The sequence below is a fragment of the Xenopus tropicalis genome, chromosome 2, assembly GCF_000004195.4.
Source record: "Xenopus tropicalis strain Nigerian chromosome 2, UCB_Xtro_10.0, whole genome shotgun sequence".
Classification (NCBI taxonomy): domain Eukaryota; kingdom Metazoa; phylum Chordata; class Amphibia; order Anura; family Pipidae; genus Xenopus; species Xenopus tropicalis.
Window position 1 is genome coordinate 143,739,282 of NC_030678.2, and position 16,979 is coordinate 143,756,260.

The following is a 16,979-nucleotide window of genomic DNA, read 5'->3' on the forward strand; positions in this document are numbered from 1 at the left end:
TAAAATGGTACATTTACATATTAATCTTTTATCTGTGTTTAACATAGGGGTCTGCAGGTCCTCAGGGTGCTCCTGGCCCAGCTGGTGAAGAAGGCAAGAGAGGAGCCCGTGGTGAACCTGGTGCTGCTGGACCCCTTGGTCCTCCTGGAGAGAGAGTAAGTATTATTTAGATCACATAGATTTTTCAATCATTAAAACATAATAATCATAAACATTAATGCATGCAATTATGTTGGCGTGCAAATACAGATCAGGAAATTTCTACTGTCCATCCAGTGGTGCATGTATGGTCACCACAGGGAGTAGTTTGGACAGGCAATCTTGTGCTTGCAGTTAGTCTGTCCAAATTGAACATTTGGACAGACCAACTGCTGATCTTGGTCTGGGAATGACTGCTTCTATATACAAATTTCATATAAAACAAGACACTTTTGAATAACTTATTACAATAATCCTCCTAAATGAAGAATATGCAGCCTATTGGCCAAGAGGATGGGTGCATGGGCATCTAAGGCATGGTTAGTCGAAAGTGGCTTGACAAAGATTAGGCATAAAGATCAAAATATTCATCATAGATTTTCCCCTGTGCTCAACACAAGTGGACAGTATATATATGTTTTATTTAGTGGCCATTTAATGCTGTTTTTTAACCTGTGATACAGTGCATCTTATAATGGCACACCATTCTTGTTTAGACACTGCCCTATTTCATCATATTACATTGAGCTGAATTTATATGATTTGGAACTGATGACACAAACTAATAAGTCTATCCTAATAGTTTATAATTACTCCTATCTTCAAATAAACTATTAAATATCCATATGCTGAAATGGCCATGGTATCTATTAACCTGAATAAGAAAAAGCCTATCATTAGAAAATCTTAAATTGGAATATTCTTCACTTCAACTTTAAACAAAAATGACTTTAATAAGAAAACAGAATGTTAAACATTGAAGACATTTTTCCAGATTGTTGGTATAATAATAATCAGTGTACTGTGTTTATTTTACTGCCTAGGGTGCTCCTGGTAATCGTGGTTTCCCTGGTCAAGATGGTCTTGCTGGTCCTAAGGTAAGTAAAATGATAAATGAAATAATAAGTAATAAATAATAACAAGTATATGGATAGGTATATAATAAATAAGTAAATGGAAAATGAGAAAATCAGTTATACTTTGCCTACTAGAAAAAGCAAAGACTGTGAATAGAGGTGAAGTCAAAGCAGACTGATGGCTGGTAATGGCTACCATTTCAGTTACTGATTATATATACACCTCCCAAAATCAATGGCTGCTCTAGGTGGCCAAACTCAAGCTGCAATTGCCCCCAAAAATTTTTGCATTCTCTTCAATATTGAAAATCTAATAACAGAATTTTAAATACACTGTTATTTAATAGCATATTGATATAGTGCTGTGTAGCAAGTCACCAAAGTAGCAAGACCTTCTATAGTAACCTTAAAGAAACATATTATTACATTATTCCCTATTTTTCTTTTGTGAAGTCATGAAACACCATATTCTATCTGTTTGGTATATTACAACCAAACAACTTGTATTTTTCAGCTACTTCTAGATTTATTTTTTTATGACTTCCTTATATTTTCTATGTTGGGTATGGGCAACTGAATATCCAAATAATTTTTCTTTTAGGGTGCTCCTGGTGAACGTGGTGTTCCAGGTCTTGGTGGACCAAAGGGTGCTAATGGTGATCCTGGCCGTCCTGGCGAACCTGGTCTCCCTGGTGCTAGGGTAAGTAAATTTACAATTTACTACAATTTATTGTAAAATAATAGCTACTGTTGAGATGCATTATATTTAGTTAATACATTTATATTTGTAGCTAAGGGTTTTTAAAGCAAACCTTTACAATAATTGTATGCTTTTTGGTAAACTGTAAATGGACATTCAGATTGTAAAATAAAATCTTTAAATGAATGAAAATGGCAAGAGATTTAACTTTCAAATTATTTTCTTTTACACCTTCCAGGGTCTTACTGGCCGTCCTGGTGATGCTGGTCCTCAGGGAAAAGTTGGGCCCTCTGTAAGTAAATATATCATGATAATGTTTGATATTTACATTATACCTGAAAATATTGATTTTATGTTCTAATTAGCTTAGAACATTCCGTTATAAAAATGGTTTCATTATTGATGTTTATGATATTATTTTCTTATTTAATTGATTACAGGGTGCTTCTGGTGAAGATGGTCGTCCTGGACCTCCTGGGCCACAAGGTGCTCGTGGTCAGCCTGGTGTTATGGGTTTCCCTGGGCCTAAAGGTGCCAATGTAAGTCGTTACAATATTAAATGACAGCTTTTGTATTTTAAAGCATAAATTCTTAGCACTGCATTATTGATCAGGCACAGGCAATGGATGTTACCCTTGTTGTGGAACTACTAATCCCAGTAGTCTGCACTGGGATTTGTGTTTCTGCAATGGCTTGTGTACCATATGTTATAGCACATTGCCTTATATGGGCCTATTCACTGACAAAGCCAAACACTTTCTTCTGATCAAGTAATTTCTCAAAAGAATCATGAAACTCTAAAGCCTTGCCTTGACCAATTATCGTGAAATTATCTACTTTCATTATAAACATAAATAGGACATTTAAAAATCGACTGTAAAATTGTGAGAAGTAATAAACTTTATCTACATGTGATTCATGTCTTCCTTTCCCTATTATGCTATTCTTTCTCTCTTCCTCATTCCTCTCTTGACCCTGTGTCATATAAGTCACCTTTGTGCTTTATAAATTTACCAAAAAGATAATATTACAAAGCATTTCACTTATACCTTCATTGCTTTTCTTCATAGGGCGAACCTGGCAAAGCTGGTGAGAAAGGACTGCTTGGTGCTCCTGGTCTGAGGGTAAGTTGTTATTTCCTCAGTAAAATTCTTCCTGTGCCATATTTGCTCAGATACTGAACATAACTGTCCAAAACCTTTATACCAATTTGTATCAGGGAAGGAGGATTCGAACAGGCGTTAGTGCTTAGTGCTGAGCAGCACTGAGTACTGACACCCAAGCTTCAGCTGCCCCAAGCAGTTGAAGATATTCTTTTGAAATAACACATCTATGTGCTTTGATAAATAAGTACATTTATTAACACTTTATTGATAGTCAGGCGAGTATTGTTAAATCAAAAGTAAGACCAAAGTGCTGGGAATCCGTCTGAATTGTCCAAATTGTTTTCTAATAAATATAAACCCATGTTTAAATTTTGTAGACTGAGATCACATATATATTGTATGTATAAAATTTGGAACCAGGGATTTTCCTACTAAAATTGTGAATATTTCTCACTAACTAAAAGTGGGTACATGTGCACTAGAACAGTCATATTGAGAATCATATTGTATTGATTATTATGCTTCCTGAAACTGGCAGTGCTAATCACTGGCTGGTTGCTGTGGGTTACTGCGGGTTACTGCGGGTTACTGCCCAGAAGAAAACTACATTGGTAATATATCTGCACTGTCTTGTTCTATCCTATTTAAAATATATTACTCTGGGATCAACTGGTATAGCACACATTTAATAATGCATTATCTATAATTATTACTATAATAGTACTCTTCAGTTTCCCACATTTAAAATTTCCAAGTAGAATACACAGCTGAGGACAGAGAAACATCTTACCTTAATTCTCAATCTAGAGAAGAGTCTTTGTCCTGTAAAATAACAATTTTGTTGCTGGCTTTCTGATGAACTGGTGTTGCAATGCTAAAACAACTCAAGAGCTAATGGTTGGGATTTTCCTTTTTACATATATCTCTGATTTCTCATTAAGTTAAGACATTTTCCAAGATCACTAATAGCATATCCAACACACAGTGCAGAATTTCACCTATGCCCAAGCTACTCCACGAGGCTCAACATAGATAATTTGTTAATTAATGATATAACATAAGCCAATTTTAATGATTTTATATGAGCCCAATATCTATTTATTTATGTATATGCATGTAATTTTGGCTCTTAAAAATAATTTGGCTTTCTTTATTACTTTAGGGTCTGCCTGGAAAAGATGGTGAAACTGGTGCTCAAGGTCCCAATGGTCCAGCTGTAAGTATCCATTAAAATTGTTAGCATATAATAATATTAACATATATTGTATAGCAAAAAGAATCCAAGTGCAGGCACTTACTGTAAACTTGGATGGTACTAGGCATAGCATCAGTTATTCACAGCATCAGTTCTAAAAGAAAGGAAAAACACTAATATCAAATGGAATCACTATGCAAAAGAGTTTCGAGTTTTTTTGGGAATATAAAGAAGTTATATGAGAATATAAATGCTGTTGAATATAATATTTGTTTATTCCTTTCTGCTCTCTGGTTTTGACTCTGGAAACAATGCAGTAGAAGCAATTTCTCTTCCAGGTCTGTTTACGGGCTTGTTTCAGTAGCCAGAACTAGAAATTCAACTGCATTACATTTGGAACTAACTTTTAGCCATTGAACATTTCTAAATGTGTATTGAAAAGTTGCTTACAAATGCATTTTCCTTTCATTATGCAAAAACATAGATTTTGGGTGGGAAGTTATTGCAATCTTATACAATTACTCTTCAATTCTTGCCTAATATACTTTCACATTAGGCAATAAGCCATCATCCTATTGCATTATGCATTATATTTTTTTAAATGCCACTTGGTCATAACTGTATATATTTTGTTTAATATTCATTATTTACATTTATATAAAATAAATAATGGAAACCATAACACAATTCTATAGACATATATATTTAGATGAAAATATAGTGTATTGTATATTAAGCTATTGTTTAATATTATTATCTTATCTTATATATATATATTCCTATAGAGCTGACTCATTTATTTGAGATCGTCCATCATTAATATAAGTCCTACCCCAGTAGAGTCTTAGTTCCTTACAATGTTAACATGCTTGGAGTTTAGGACCATTTTCATCAGGAGCCTATTAAAGTTCCTGTATGTTTTTGGAGTGGTAGAGTACCCTCAGGTAGCCCAATGAGACACAAAGAGAACATACAAATACCTTGCAAATAATGCAAAAAATGATTACCCTGCACTGGTATAAACTCAATAACTACAATACATTTTATATAAATGAGGTACTATGTAGTCATTGGTGCTGCCATGTAGGTTTAGCAGGGCTGTAGTGGCCACCAACTTCTTGTAGGCATATTAGTATTATATTCATTTACATAACCATCATTTTAATTTTTTATTCTTTTAGGGACCTGCTGGTGAAAGAGGTGAACAAGGACCTCCTGGCCCATCTGGCTTCCAGGTAAGTTTCTATGACTTAATAATAAATAGGCCATCTTTAGTATTATATTAAAATACGAATGTATACATTAATGCCTATATGAATTAAGATTAAATCTAGTTATATTTCTTTGTACTTAATACTATTGATGCTTTCTTGATCAATAAATAAAATAATTACATTTTCTTTAATATAGCCGGTTTTTAGTGCCTACTAGTGAGTGCTTTGTTCATAAATATGGTATCCTACAAAAATATATGTGTGTTTTCAGGGACTTCCTGGACCTCCCGGTTCTCCCGGAGAAGGTGGCAAACCAGGTGATCAGGTGAGTAGTAAACTAGAGAATCTTTAATTTAGTTTTTGTCTTGTTTTTTTCCTTTTGTGATATTATTTGCAATACAATTACAATGTATTTTTTATTTGTTTTTAGGGTGTTCCCGGTGAAGCAGGTGCCCCTGGTCTTGTTGGCCCAAGAGTAAGTTAAATGTTTTTTTTCTTACTTAATGAAGATACTGAACTGCAGAGCTGTCCAACTGAAGACTTGCAGATAGGATACAGCACTTAATATATTTTATAACTCCTTGACTGCCTATGGGCTCCATAAACTCCTCTGTATGATATCATGATACTTTAATACAACCTAGCCACTAAATATGGTGTATACTGGCCCACTACAAGCAAAAAGTTGGACAGCACTGCTGTAATGTATGTGCTAGTATTTATTGAATGATTTATCAGGGCTCTAAACATATAATTGTTCTTTACCTATTAGGGTGAGCGTGGTTTCCCAGGTGAACGTGGTTCTTCAGGTCCTCAAGGTCTTCAGGGTCCTCGTGGTCTTCCTGGAACTCCTGGTACTGATGGTCCCAAGGTAAGATTAGAATAAAGCATTTATTCTAAACAAAATTATACTCAGTGTTATTTGTCATGTAATAGTTACAGTGTACATCAGCTGACATATTATTTAATGATTCCATTAGGGTGCAACTGGTCCATCTGGTCCCAATGGTGCCCAAGGTCCTCCTGGTCTTCAAGGTATGCCTGGTGAGAGAGGAGCTGCTGGTATTTCTGGACCCAAGGGTGATAGAGTAAGTGCATCAGTTTAATTGCATTTGATTCTAGCTCGAAATACTAGAAAGGAAGCAAAAATATGCAGGCATTCTTTTAGTCACCTATGTGGCAAAAGAGTGGATGTAGGACCATGTAATCATTCCCTATTAAGAAATTATTGGGGCCTTAATGGGGTTTGGCCACTGCACCTGCTGCACTTATGGCAGTTCCACCCCAGTAACTTAGATAAGAATATTATTTTAATCTCCCACAAATACCAAGCTCCTAATCAGCTGAAAAAAGCATATCACTGATTTGTTTCTAGAAAAAAATATACAAAAACTGTTTTTAGAAAATGTGAGGCATCCTAATTAAACAGGTAAATTGTACATTAGATAATCATTTATTATTATATTCAATATTTCATCTATCATCTATTAAAATGTCTATATAAGGTGCCTATCAGTAGCAGAAAGTTTATCTGAAATCTATAACTTAAATAAACAACAACACCATACAGATCATTAAAAGCCCAAACCGGTGTCCAGTGGTTGGTGATTAACAGTACTAAACCAGCTACCTCAGATCAGTGGTACTCCAAATGTTTATGGGCTACAACAACCAGTGTTGTATATTCATTCTCTAAACAGTGGATATGCAATCAACAGCAACCACAACCAGCCATGGCCATTCACTAGGTCTCAACTGCAGCAAGAACCTTATGTAGTCAGTCACAGAATAAGGTTATTTTTAAATGTAGATCAGCTACAACTGTCTTCTACTGAATAATATTACAGTGGGCATGCAATTAATAAAACAGTAGAAGAAATTACATCACAGAATCTGACTTTAATGTAGAATATCCTGGTTTAGATCCCAAATCTTTGTGTGAGGTTGGACAACTTACAAGCATGCCTCATTCACTGATTGATCAATGAAACATAAACAGCCCTATACATCTCTCTTTTGTTATATCAACATTTGATACAAAAGATTCAATATGTAATCATTACCCATAGGCCCTGTAATCTTATACTTATTGCAAATTATGTACCTAAAAGCTTTACCACACCAGTTTTATCTGTACACGTGTTTAGCTTAGTCACTTATTTACTAACTATTCTTAAGACACTGGACAGGAATACCTAAATTTAACATGATAATTCACCCTCCAGCATATACAATGTGATTTATGTAGCCATCCAGTTAATTAATTACACTAACAAATCCTTCTGTTTGATAACTAACTTTGTAGGGTGATACTGGTGAGAAAGGCCCAGAGGGTGCTCCTGGTAAAGATGGTTCAAGAGTAAGTATAATTACATTATAGAGAAAAAGAAAAAAAATGTAATAACTTGGTGCATTTTGAAACTATTGGATAAATACAAATCTATGGAATATTTATTATTTCCAATATAAAATATATGTATTGAAGAAGATTTAAGCTTTTTTGCATTATTAAGTATTTAGTATTACACTTTTGCTTACTACCAACTGTGGCTAATGTATGCCCAAATATATCATTCAAAGCTAACGCTATCTGCCATGGTAAGAAGTACATGGAAAAAAATAAAAGACAGGTACTTTGTGTTGATTGAAATAACAATTAAGCATTTAAGCATTTATAAAGCACAAATACAAAATTGAATGGAGTTTTTTAATTCATATGTACATTTTATTTCAGGGTTTGACTGGTCCAATTGGTCCCCCTGGTCCATCTGGTCCTAATGGTGAGAAGGTAAGAGTCATTTTTCAATAAAATACACATATCTATTTGTACTTATGTACTTAAGGTTCAATTTAGAGGCAATGAACTAAAACTGTGCAAAATGACTGCACTGAAGACTGTGGGAGCCAAATCGATTCTCACTCTCTTCAGTCAAACCTGAACTTGACTTATATGCTTTCCTGCTATATTGAGGACTTATAAGTATCACAGTAATTGTCATTATAGTCAATCCTATATGCTAGAAGTAGTGAGATTCCTTTATCACTTACAAGGACAAGCATTAGGAATGGACATTCTTTACCAAGTTGTGTACAATGTTCACTTTAGTATCAATAAACAGCATATATTTAACAACTGAGAACTAATTTTATTTAGAGTAGCCTAAAACAACGACGTTACAAATGACATAAAACAAATTTAGAAAATTTTGAAATTCTAGAAATGTTTCCTGTAAAACATTATTACTTCACAAAAATCAGGTTCATAAACTGAAATGCTTCCTATTGTCTTTTTTTAGGGAGAATCTGGTCCTTCCGGTCCAGCTGGTATTGTTGGTGCCCGTGGTGCCCCTGTAAGTTGTTTGAACATAATTATCTTCTATGACTTTATTTGGTTATTCCTCTATTTGTGTGATTTTTTCTTTCTATATCATTATGGAACTTGCTATTGCATTGTTGCCCTCTCATATTGTGTTTCTCTCTGATCACTAACTGCACTTACAGAATTATATAACAGTTGACATTGCATAAAAGATACACATATATCTATATATATCTACCTTTAAATAATAAATATGTTCCCGGAACTGGCTGTATTTAATGTCTTCCAAAAAGCCAACTATATTTATTTATAAAGTACAAACAACTACCACATCTCAAAATGTATAAGAACAAAAAAATTAAAACATTTAAAAAAAAAAAATAATTATATAACCAGTACCCATGGCCCAAACCCTTTTTAAGCGTATATGAAAAGGTTATGTACATATGTATACATATATATATATACTGTATATATATATAGTGTCTATATTTTGATTTTCTGATATTGATTTTATTTTATATTACAGGGTGATCGTGGTGAGACTGGCCCTCCAGGTCCTGCTGGCTTTGCTGGTCCTCCTGTGAGTACTGACCTCTCTTAACTACAGAAAATAGATCTAATGTATAAATTTATTCTTTTACTTGGATTTTTATTCCTTTGATAAAACATATATGGTTTCTTCCATATTGTTCCACATTTTTAGGTGGTTTCTCAGTATGTTTTTAGAAGACAGATTATCCACATCTCATTCTCCTCTCTGAATGTGTCCAACATTATAAGAAACTGTAAAGGCAAATTACACCTAAATATAGGGGCCCTAAGGAATACATGGGGTGGAATAGAATTAGCTGAAGCCATGGATTGGCCATTAGTCACTATTGTGAGCAGGGGATGTACTATTATTTGGAAAGACCCAGTCTAACAGACTTGTAGCTTAGACACTGCCTAGATAGATGACTAGATAAACGGACTAATTTAATAACTGCTGCAGTTAGGCGAATTGGGGCCTAGTAAATGTAGTCTCCAGTGAATAAATAGACCAGATAGGCTTTGAGTAGACATCAGATACAATATGGCCAAACATTACAGTGCTGATATCTGATAACACACTGCAATCAAATACTTCTACTTCAAAAATATATTTTAGTAGTACAGGTAAAAGTATACAGTATGTCAGGCTAGATTCAGAATGTTAATTTCTGCTGTGACTGGCCCCTTATGCTATATTTTTAATAGATTCATTTTTTTGGATATGCTTTAATGCGTTTACTTTTTGTGTTACAGGGTGCTGATGGTCAAGCTGGTCTTAAGGGTGATCAAGGTGAATCTGGCCAGAAGGGTGATGCTGGTGCTCCTGGTCCCCAGGGTCCATCTGGTGCTCCTGGCCCACAGGTTGGTTCTACATTTTCTTAAATACATTATAATTCATTTAAAACTTATGCATGAAATGTGCCATGTGCAGGTCTCTGTTCACATATAACCCCTTTAAGAGAGACATTTTGTGCAATAGGAAACACATAACACATTCTGATATTAAAAAAACAGATACACTAATACAAAATGCAGTGTATGCACACACTGTAGTTATTGTTATCATCCTTTATTTATATAGTCCCAACATATTCAGCAGTAGTTTACAGAGATAATACATCGTTCACATCAGTGCCTTTCCAAGTGGAGCTTACAGTTTAAAGGGGTTGTTCACCTCTGAGTTAACTTTAGATGCAATGTATTCTGAGTGTTATTCTGAGACAATTTGCAATGGGTCTTCATTTTTTTATTATTAGTAGTTTTTTTATTATTTTACTTTTTGTTAGACAGCTTTCCAGTTTGGAATTTCAGCTGTTATCTGGAGTCCAGTTTACCTTAGTAACCAGGGAGTGACTGATATATGCACTGTAGAGGGGCTAACTAGAAGGATAGGTAATAAAAAGTAACAATGACAATAACATTTTAGCCTCACAGAGCAATAGTTTTTGGTTGCTGGGATCAGTGACCCCCATTTGAAAGCTGGAAAGAGGCAGAAGAATAAGGCAGATAATTAAAAAAATATAAAAAATGAAGACTTGAAAAGTTGCTTAGAATTAGCCATTCTATAACATATTAAAAGTTAACTTAAAGGTGCAGAAACATTAGAGTAAATTAACCTGCCTGCCTGTTTTTGGAGTGTGGAGGGAAAATATAGTACCAGAGGAAACTCACATAATCACAGGGAGAACATACAAACTCCTTGCAGATAGTGCTCTGCCTGGAATTGAACCTAGAACCCCAGCACTGCTCCATAGTAACATAACATATGTAGATAAAAACAAACCCATCAAGCCTACCTATTTGAAACCTGCCTGGGTACTGTTTGAAATAAAGGAAGGCAAAAAATAAAATAAAAACCCATCCCAAGCCATCTCCAATATGCCTCACAGGAGAAATAATCATGTAATATGTATTATTTTGTTATTCAAAAACATTATCAGTACTTTACATGGAATGGAATGCCAACTTTAAGCTAAACAAGCTTTTATTCTAAACAATTAATGCCTGTTCTAGAGAGTAACATGCTAACTATAAATCTCATAATCATTGAAGAACACAGAATATTACTATAAATTGTCTTTGTACTGCTTATTCACTATGGAAAGCATTAGCACATAGTTATGTATTTCCAGAGCCTACACTCTTGGTAAAGCAACAAAATAAAACAACTCTCATCTTCTTTTCTTCTCAGGGCCCAACTGGTGTTAATGGTCCTAAGGGAGCTCGTGGTGCTCAAGGTCCTCCTGTAAGTATCATTTTGCTAAAAATGTAGAAAACCAGCACAAACTATTAAATATATTTCTGAATTCATTAGATATTCCCATAGCTTTAACTTTAAACCCTTCTCCAATATTTGTACTGCATGAAAAACAAACTACTAAAATCTCACATTTGAACCACAGTATGTAATAAATATATGTTTTTTATTTCAAAGGGTGCTACTGGATTCCCTGGTGCTGCTGGAAGAGTTGGTCCCCCTGGTCCCAATGTAAGTGGCATATTTCTAAAATGCACCCATTAAATTTACAGGTGATATTAGTTTCTTAGTATTCGAAATGATTCTAATAGATGTGGACTATAACTTCCTGTTGCTCTCATCACTTCCTGTTCAGGTGGTGTTAAAGTTCTAGGACAATACAAAGCAGAAAATCATAATATCAACCTATATTTTTTACCATAAGAGTTACTTTTCCCACTTATGGTGCAGTAAGTTTTCAAAAAAAAATAAATTACTCATTACCAGCCCATATGTGTGTCTTTGTTGTCAATTACCTTATAGATATATTATACTATTTTTATACATATAACAAATAGTCTAAAGTATATATGTAGCCTATAATCATTATTTTGATACTGGTCCTGGTATTGCAGTACCATTTCAGCCTCCATTAAAACAGTTGTGATGTAACAACTACATGATTATGTATTAAAATAATGTACCCCCAGGAGTTTCATAATCATATATATATATATATATATATATATATATATATATATATATATATATATATATAGTACAGTTCATGTAAATCTAGGTTGTATTCTATTATCCTCACATTTTACAACAGGGTGTATATAATGCATTATAATCCAGTGAGTCACTTGACACAAATTACATTGCTAAACATCATTAAATGATAACATCAATAACCTCTATATAAAAGGATTTAATTAGCAGGATATTTATGGTACTTGTGTATTATCATTTTATGTTACTTGTGTGGCATCACTAATGTTTTACCTTTAATAATATATCTAATGAGGATTCTATAACTCACTATCAGGATCCATCAATAACAACTAAAAGTAACTGGAAAGGACATGGTTTGGCCAAATACATCAAGATGTCAAGTTGATAAAGAAGTCAAGGGCAGGTCATTTGACCATGGATAAAACTACAATTGCATATTACCTTAATATTTACTATGTGTAAGATATTTATATTCAGTATTTATATAATTTCTTCTCAAGCTGGGAATATCTTGAACTGCCCAGCTCCAAGTTTAGTCTAGAAAGACATGTTGCTTCAAGCCATCAAGTTGTTTAGCTGCAAATAGACAATATTACATATTAGTAATGCACCTATAGTTTATTTTTTTTTCCAACAACCACTCATAAAGTATTTAGAAATATATTCCTTTTAAGACATCAAGACTGTGGCCTAAATGTATTTTAATTTTTATCCACAGGGTAACCCTGGACCTTCAGGTGCTCCTGGATCTGCTGGTAAAGAAGGGCCAAAGGGTGCACGTGGTGATGCTGGTCCTACTGGTCGTGCTGGTGATCCAGGTCTTCAAGGTCCTGCTGGTGTTCCTGGAGAGAAGGGAGAGTCTGGTGAAGATGGTCCTTCTGTAAGTGGTATTGCAGAAAATATACAACAGTTGAAGAGTAGGAGCTTGTTTATTTTTAAAGGATGTAGCTTCCAAAGTCTCTGTATCGCTGCACAACCTTTAGAATATGTGGGCAAGTTACCAAGTGCAGCCGAAATGCTTCAACTTGGTAACTTTCAAAAAAAATAGAACGATTGTGGGCATCCCTTAATGGCAGCTGTTTACTAAAGGCTTATAGCTTCCCTATGTTGTCAACTAAAAGCTGTCCTTCAATCCTAAATATAAGGTACAAGGTTAGTGGAAGCATTCTGCATAAAGAAAGCCTCTACCACACCCCATGCAACCTTGCATCTAACTGATATTTGCAATATTTGGGCTCTTGGGGGGAATCTCATGAGCCCAAAAAGCTCACAGCATACTGGCAATTATTTACCACCATATGGACAAAAAAATAAATGGAGATCCATGCACTTAAAGTTTATTTATGGTTTGAATGAAACCTTTGAAAGCTACAAGTGATAGCAAAGACTTCCAAATTCTACTGGTGACATCCTTGCATACCCTACAACCTTGCAGTCTATCTGATATCTTATAATATTAAATATGTTAACACTGTTCTATTTAAAAAGTATAAAATGTAATTTATATTAATGTAGATAAAGAAAAATGAAGACCTATACATGTCAAAAATAATATATGTTTTTACATGCTTAGTATTTTAGATTGTATGAGTGCCACTGGAAAGCCAACATAGAGCAATGCATACATTGATGATTTTTTTGTCTGGTGCACATATTAATGTTTTCTTATCTTCCTTAGGGTCCAGATGGTCCCCCAGGTCCTCAAGGTTTGTCTGGACAGCGTGGTATTGTTGGTCTGCCAGGTCAGCGTGGTGAAAGAGGATTCCCTGGACTTCCTGGTCCATCTGTAAGTTTAAATTTGTTAAGTGAAAAAGCATACACATATATTATCATTATCATCGCCAGTTACAAATGAGTTTAGAATTATTCCAGATTTGAATGCAAAATGTCATTAAGGGGCTATTATAATATTTTCACAGGCTACCAACACCCCTTTATTAAGCTATAAAGTTTATTTGTGGCACCAAACTGTGACAAAGTCTAAACTGATAAAGTGTAAACAAAAACTGGATGCATCTGTATCCATACTACAGTGGTTGTAGATCCTACCTTTGGTCATACTCCAGTTCTTTATTCATTACAAGGTTAGAGATGTAGGAAAATATTGGTGCTGTCATTCAGTCATAGTTCCAAGAAAGTTTTCAAGCCAAATTTCACCGTAATTGACTTTCAAGTTGGGCTTTTAGGTGTATCTATGATAGCAAACAGACCATCTCCTCTTACTGACCTTCACATTGATCCCCTATTGTAATGCTGCAAGTAACTGCAGGGAGGCCACTCCTATAATTTGGGTACCACTGCTATTGCCATAAAGAGAAATAAATGCACTTTACTGTTTTGGCCAAATTTAGTTTGTCATTATCTATTTCTATTTGTTAAGTAAATTACCAAATGAATAGTATAAAAATGAGATGGATGAATCCTTACTCCTGAGGATGCAAACTAGAAGAAATTTGTGAAGTTATAACATTTGGTGAATTTTTGGTTGTGAATCCCTTTAGTGATACCATTCATAACACTCTTATTAACTCCTACAAGCCTCAGGTTTTTATTGACCGATAGATTGGCTGCTATTATTGAAATATTTTGATCATGTAATGTTTACAAATTTTTATTAAGGGTGAACCTGGAAAACAAGGAGGCCCTGGATCTGCTGGAGACCGTGGACCCCCTGGCCCTGTTGGCCCACCTGGTTTGACTGGACCTGCTGGAGAGCCTGGACGTGAAGTAAGTAGATATTAGTATGATCAAGATGGAAGGACAATTTTCCAAAAAGTGTTTAATCATACTGAATTTAAAAGTACAACTTAGGCTAGGAAAAAGTTAGTTGTGTTATATCATATGACATGTCTGTATATTGTTGAATAATAAATATACATATTATAGTATAACTGCATTTATTGGCCTAAAGTAAATATAAGACATTACAATACAGGTGCAGTCTCTGTTACAGTATCAGTTCTGGTTTGGAATCAATAAGACTGATTGTGGGGAGATGAGGCAAAGTAACAGAACAATTAACTCATGATCTTCCTTTCAAATGCATATTTTTGCATTCTTTATTAGGGATATTTTGTATACTAAATGGTATATTTAATGTATACAACCATACCGAATTTACTGCCCTACTTAAAATTGTCTCCATGCCCTCTGGCAACTGTCAGCATATGTATGCAGCAAAGTCCATACTCAAACCTGAGACCTGCATTGCTGACCTTAAGGAAGTGAACATGTTTGGGTCCAATACTTCCATAATCTGAGTTTGTGGATTGCAGCAATGCAGCAGTGTAATGGTTGAGAGTACTTCTCACAAACCTATGGGCTTGAGACATTGTGTTCTCACTATAATGGCTGCACAAGAAAAAAAGTCTTAAACATTCTGGCAAAAATATCACTTTATTTTGGGAGCCATTTTCCTAAAAATTGGTTAGTTATCTCACAGGAGCATATGGTTGCTCTCATGTAGTCACAGAAACCAAATGGACATTGATTACTTATTACTCTACCTTGCACCATGATAGCTTGCTATAGCTTACTGGCTCTGGTTAAGTTTGCCTTTGATACTACATAAACTATTAAATAGCTAAATTGTGTTCCCCATTCAATTTTTATTTTGTAAGGAACTTTTTTTCCTATAGAAAACAGATTATATTGTACTATTATCTTACTAATGTTTACATTTTTTTAGGGTAACGCTGGATCTGATGGCCCACCTGGTCGTGATGGTGCTACTGGAATTAAGGTAATATTGCACAGCCATTTTCTTATTCTTAAACTATTATACACTGTTCATTACCTATTTCCTGAAGCAGTAAGATAATGAAATACACAGTACCCAGCAGGATCTTTTGAAATATTTAGAGATGAAAGAAAGGCTTAAGTAATAATTAAAAATCATATAAATCACAGTGACTTAGTTTTAGTTATTTTATACTGTTTCTTATGAAACTGGTGAATGACATAAATGCATTACATAAAATCATTTACAGACCCATAGCCAGACATGTTTGTGTTTATCATTAAGAAGACTGAATACATAAAGCTATATATTATAATTGTTTCCAACAATTTAATTTTGATTTTTTTGTAAGCAATAATAGAAAATAAGAGATCAAAGGGTGATTAAACATTTTCACCAATCTTTCAGGGTGATCGTGGTGAGACTGGTCCTCTTGGTGCTCCTGGTGCTCCCGGTGCCCCTGGTGCTCCTGGACCTGTTGGCCCAACTGGAAAACAAGGAGACAGAGGAGAATCTGTAAGTATCAGTAACATGTTAAGAAAAGCTCTCAACAGTAGATTAGGGCCATTTCTTTTTAGTTTTATAGGGAATCATGTTTGCTTTCTATATTTCAAAAACACAGATGTAACATAACAAGTATGGCAGAGTAGAACATTTCAAGAACATTTTTGCTGCAATACAATTCTACCTCTACAATTCTATCCCTGCAATACAATTCTACCTCTAATATACAATTGTATTTGTGGATTTTTTTTATGGTATGAGACTTGTTAAGGCAAATATAATAAAGGGTCTTTAATAGACAGGGGCACTAAACAAATGTTGGCATAGTTGATGTATATGAAGCACACAAAACAGAGGCACACACCTTCTAAAATATTAACAATTAGCAAAATGAGAAGAAAAATACAAGCATGCATTTTCTATTTTGTTTATTTTGCATATATATGTGCTTGATCGCAGCCTTTTGGTTACTCTATGCAAAATGACAAATATGATAAATTGTGCTTAAAAAGGGTAATAAAGCCCTATGGCTATTTTGTATTAACTGGCTCCAAAAGTTCTTAAATAAAAATTAGAAATTCCAACCTTTAAAAAGAACATTATTATTTCCTTATTTATATATTCTGCTAGAACTCTCCCAAA

The 16,979-nt window shown here is 34.4% G+C and overlaps 1 protein-coding gene across 3 annotated transcripts in view; it reads left to right on the forward strand.

The window, feature by feature from the left end:
- The window catches only part of col2a1 (collagen, type II, alpha 1), a 48,074-nt gene that overhangs the window by 25,195 nt on the left and 5,900 nt on the right, over positions 1-16,979 (forward strand). For 2 of the 3 annotated variants that reach the window (XM_012956663.3, NM_203889.1), the window contains 24 exon segments: positions 48-155; positions 1,023-1,076; positions 1,657-1,755; positions 1,994-2,047; positions 2,196-2,294; positions 2,826-2,879; positions 4,024-4,077; positions 5,238-5,291; positions 5,542-5,595; positions 5,701-5,745; positions 6,043-6,141; positions 6,251-6,358; positions 7,576-7,629; positions 8,005-8,058; positions 8,567-8,620; positions 9,119-9,172; positions 9,877-9,984; positions 11,315-11,368; positions 11,558-11,611; positions 12,813-12,974; positions 13,773-13,880; positions 14,714-14,821; positions 15,783-15,836; positions 16,242-16,349. In XM_012956663.3, coding sequence (XP_012812117.1) covers positions 48-155; positions 1,023-1,076; positions 1,657-1,755; positions 1,994-2,047; positions 2,196-2,294; positions 2,826-2,879; positions 4,024-4,077; positions 5,238-5,291; positions 5,542-5,595; positions 5,701-5,745; positions 6,043-6,141; positions 6,251-6,358; positions 7,576-7,629; positions 8,005-8,058; positions 8,567-8,620; positions 9,119-9,172; positions 9,877-9,984; positions 11,315-11,368; positions 11,558-11,611; positions 12,813-12,974; positions 13,773-13,880; positions 14,714-14,821; positions 15,783-15,836; positions 16,242-16,349 — 1,854 coding nt within the window. 3 annotated transcript variants of the gene reach the window in all.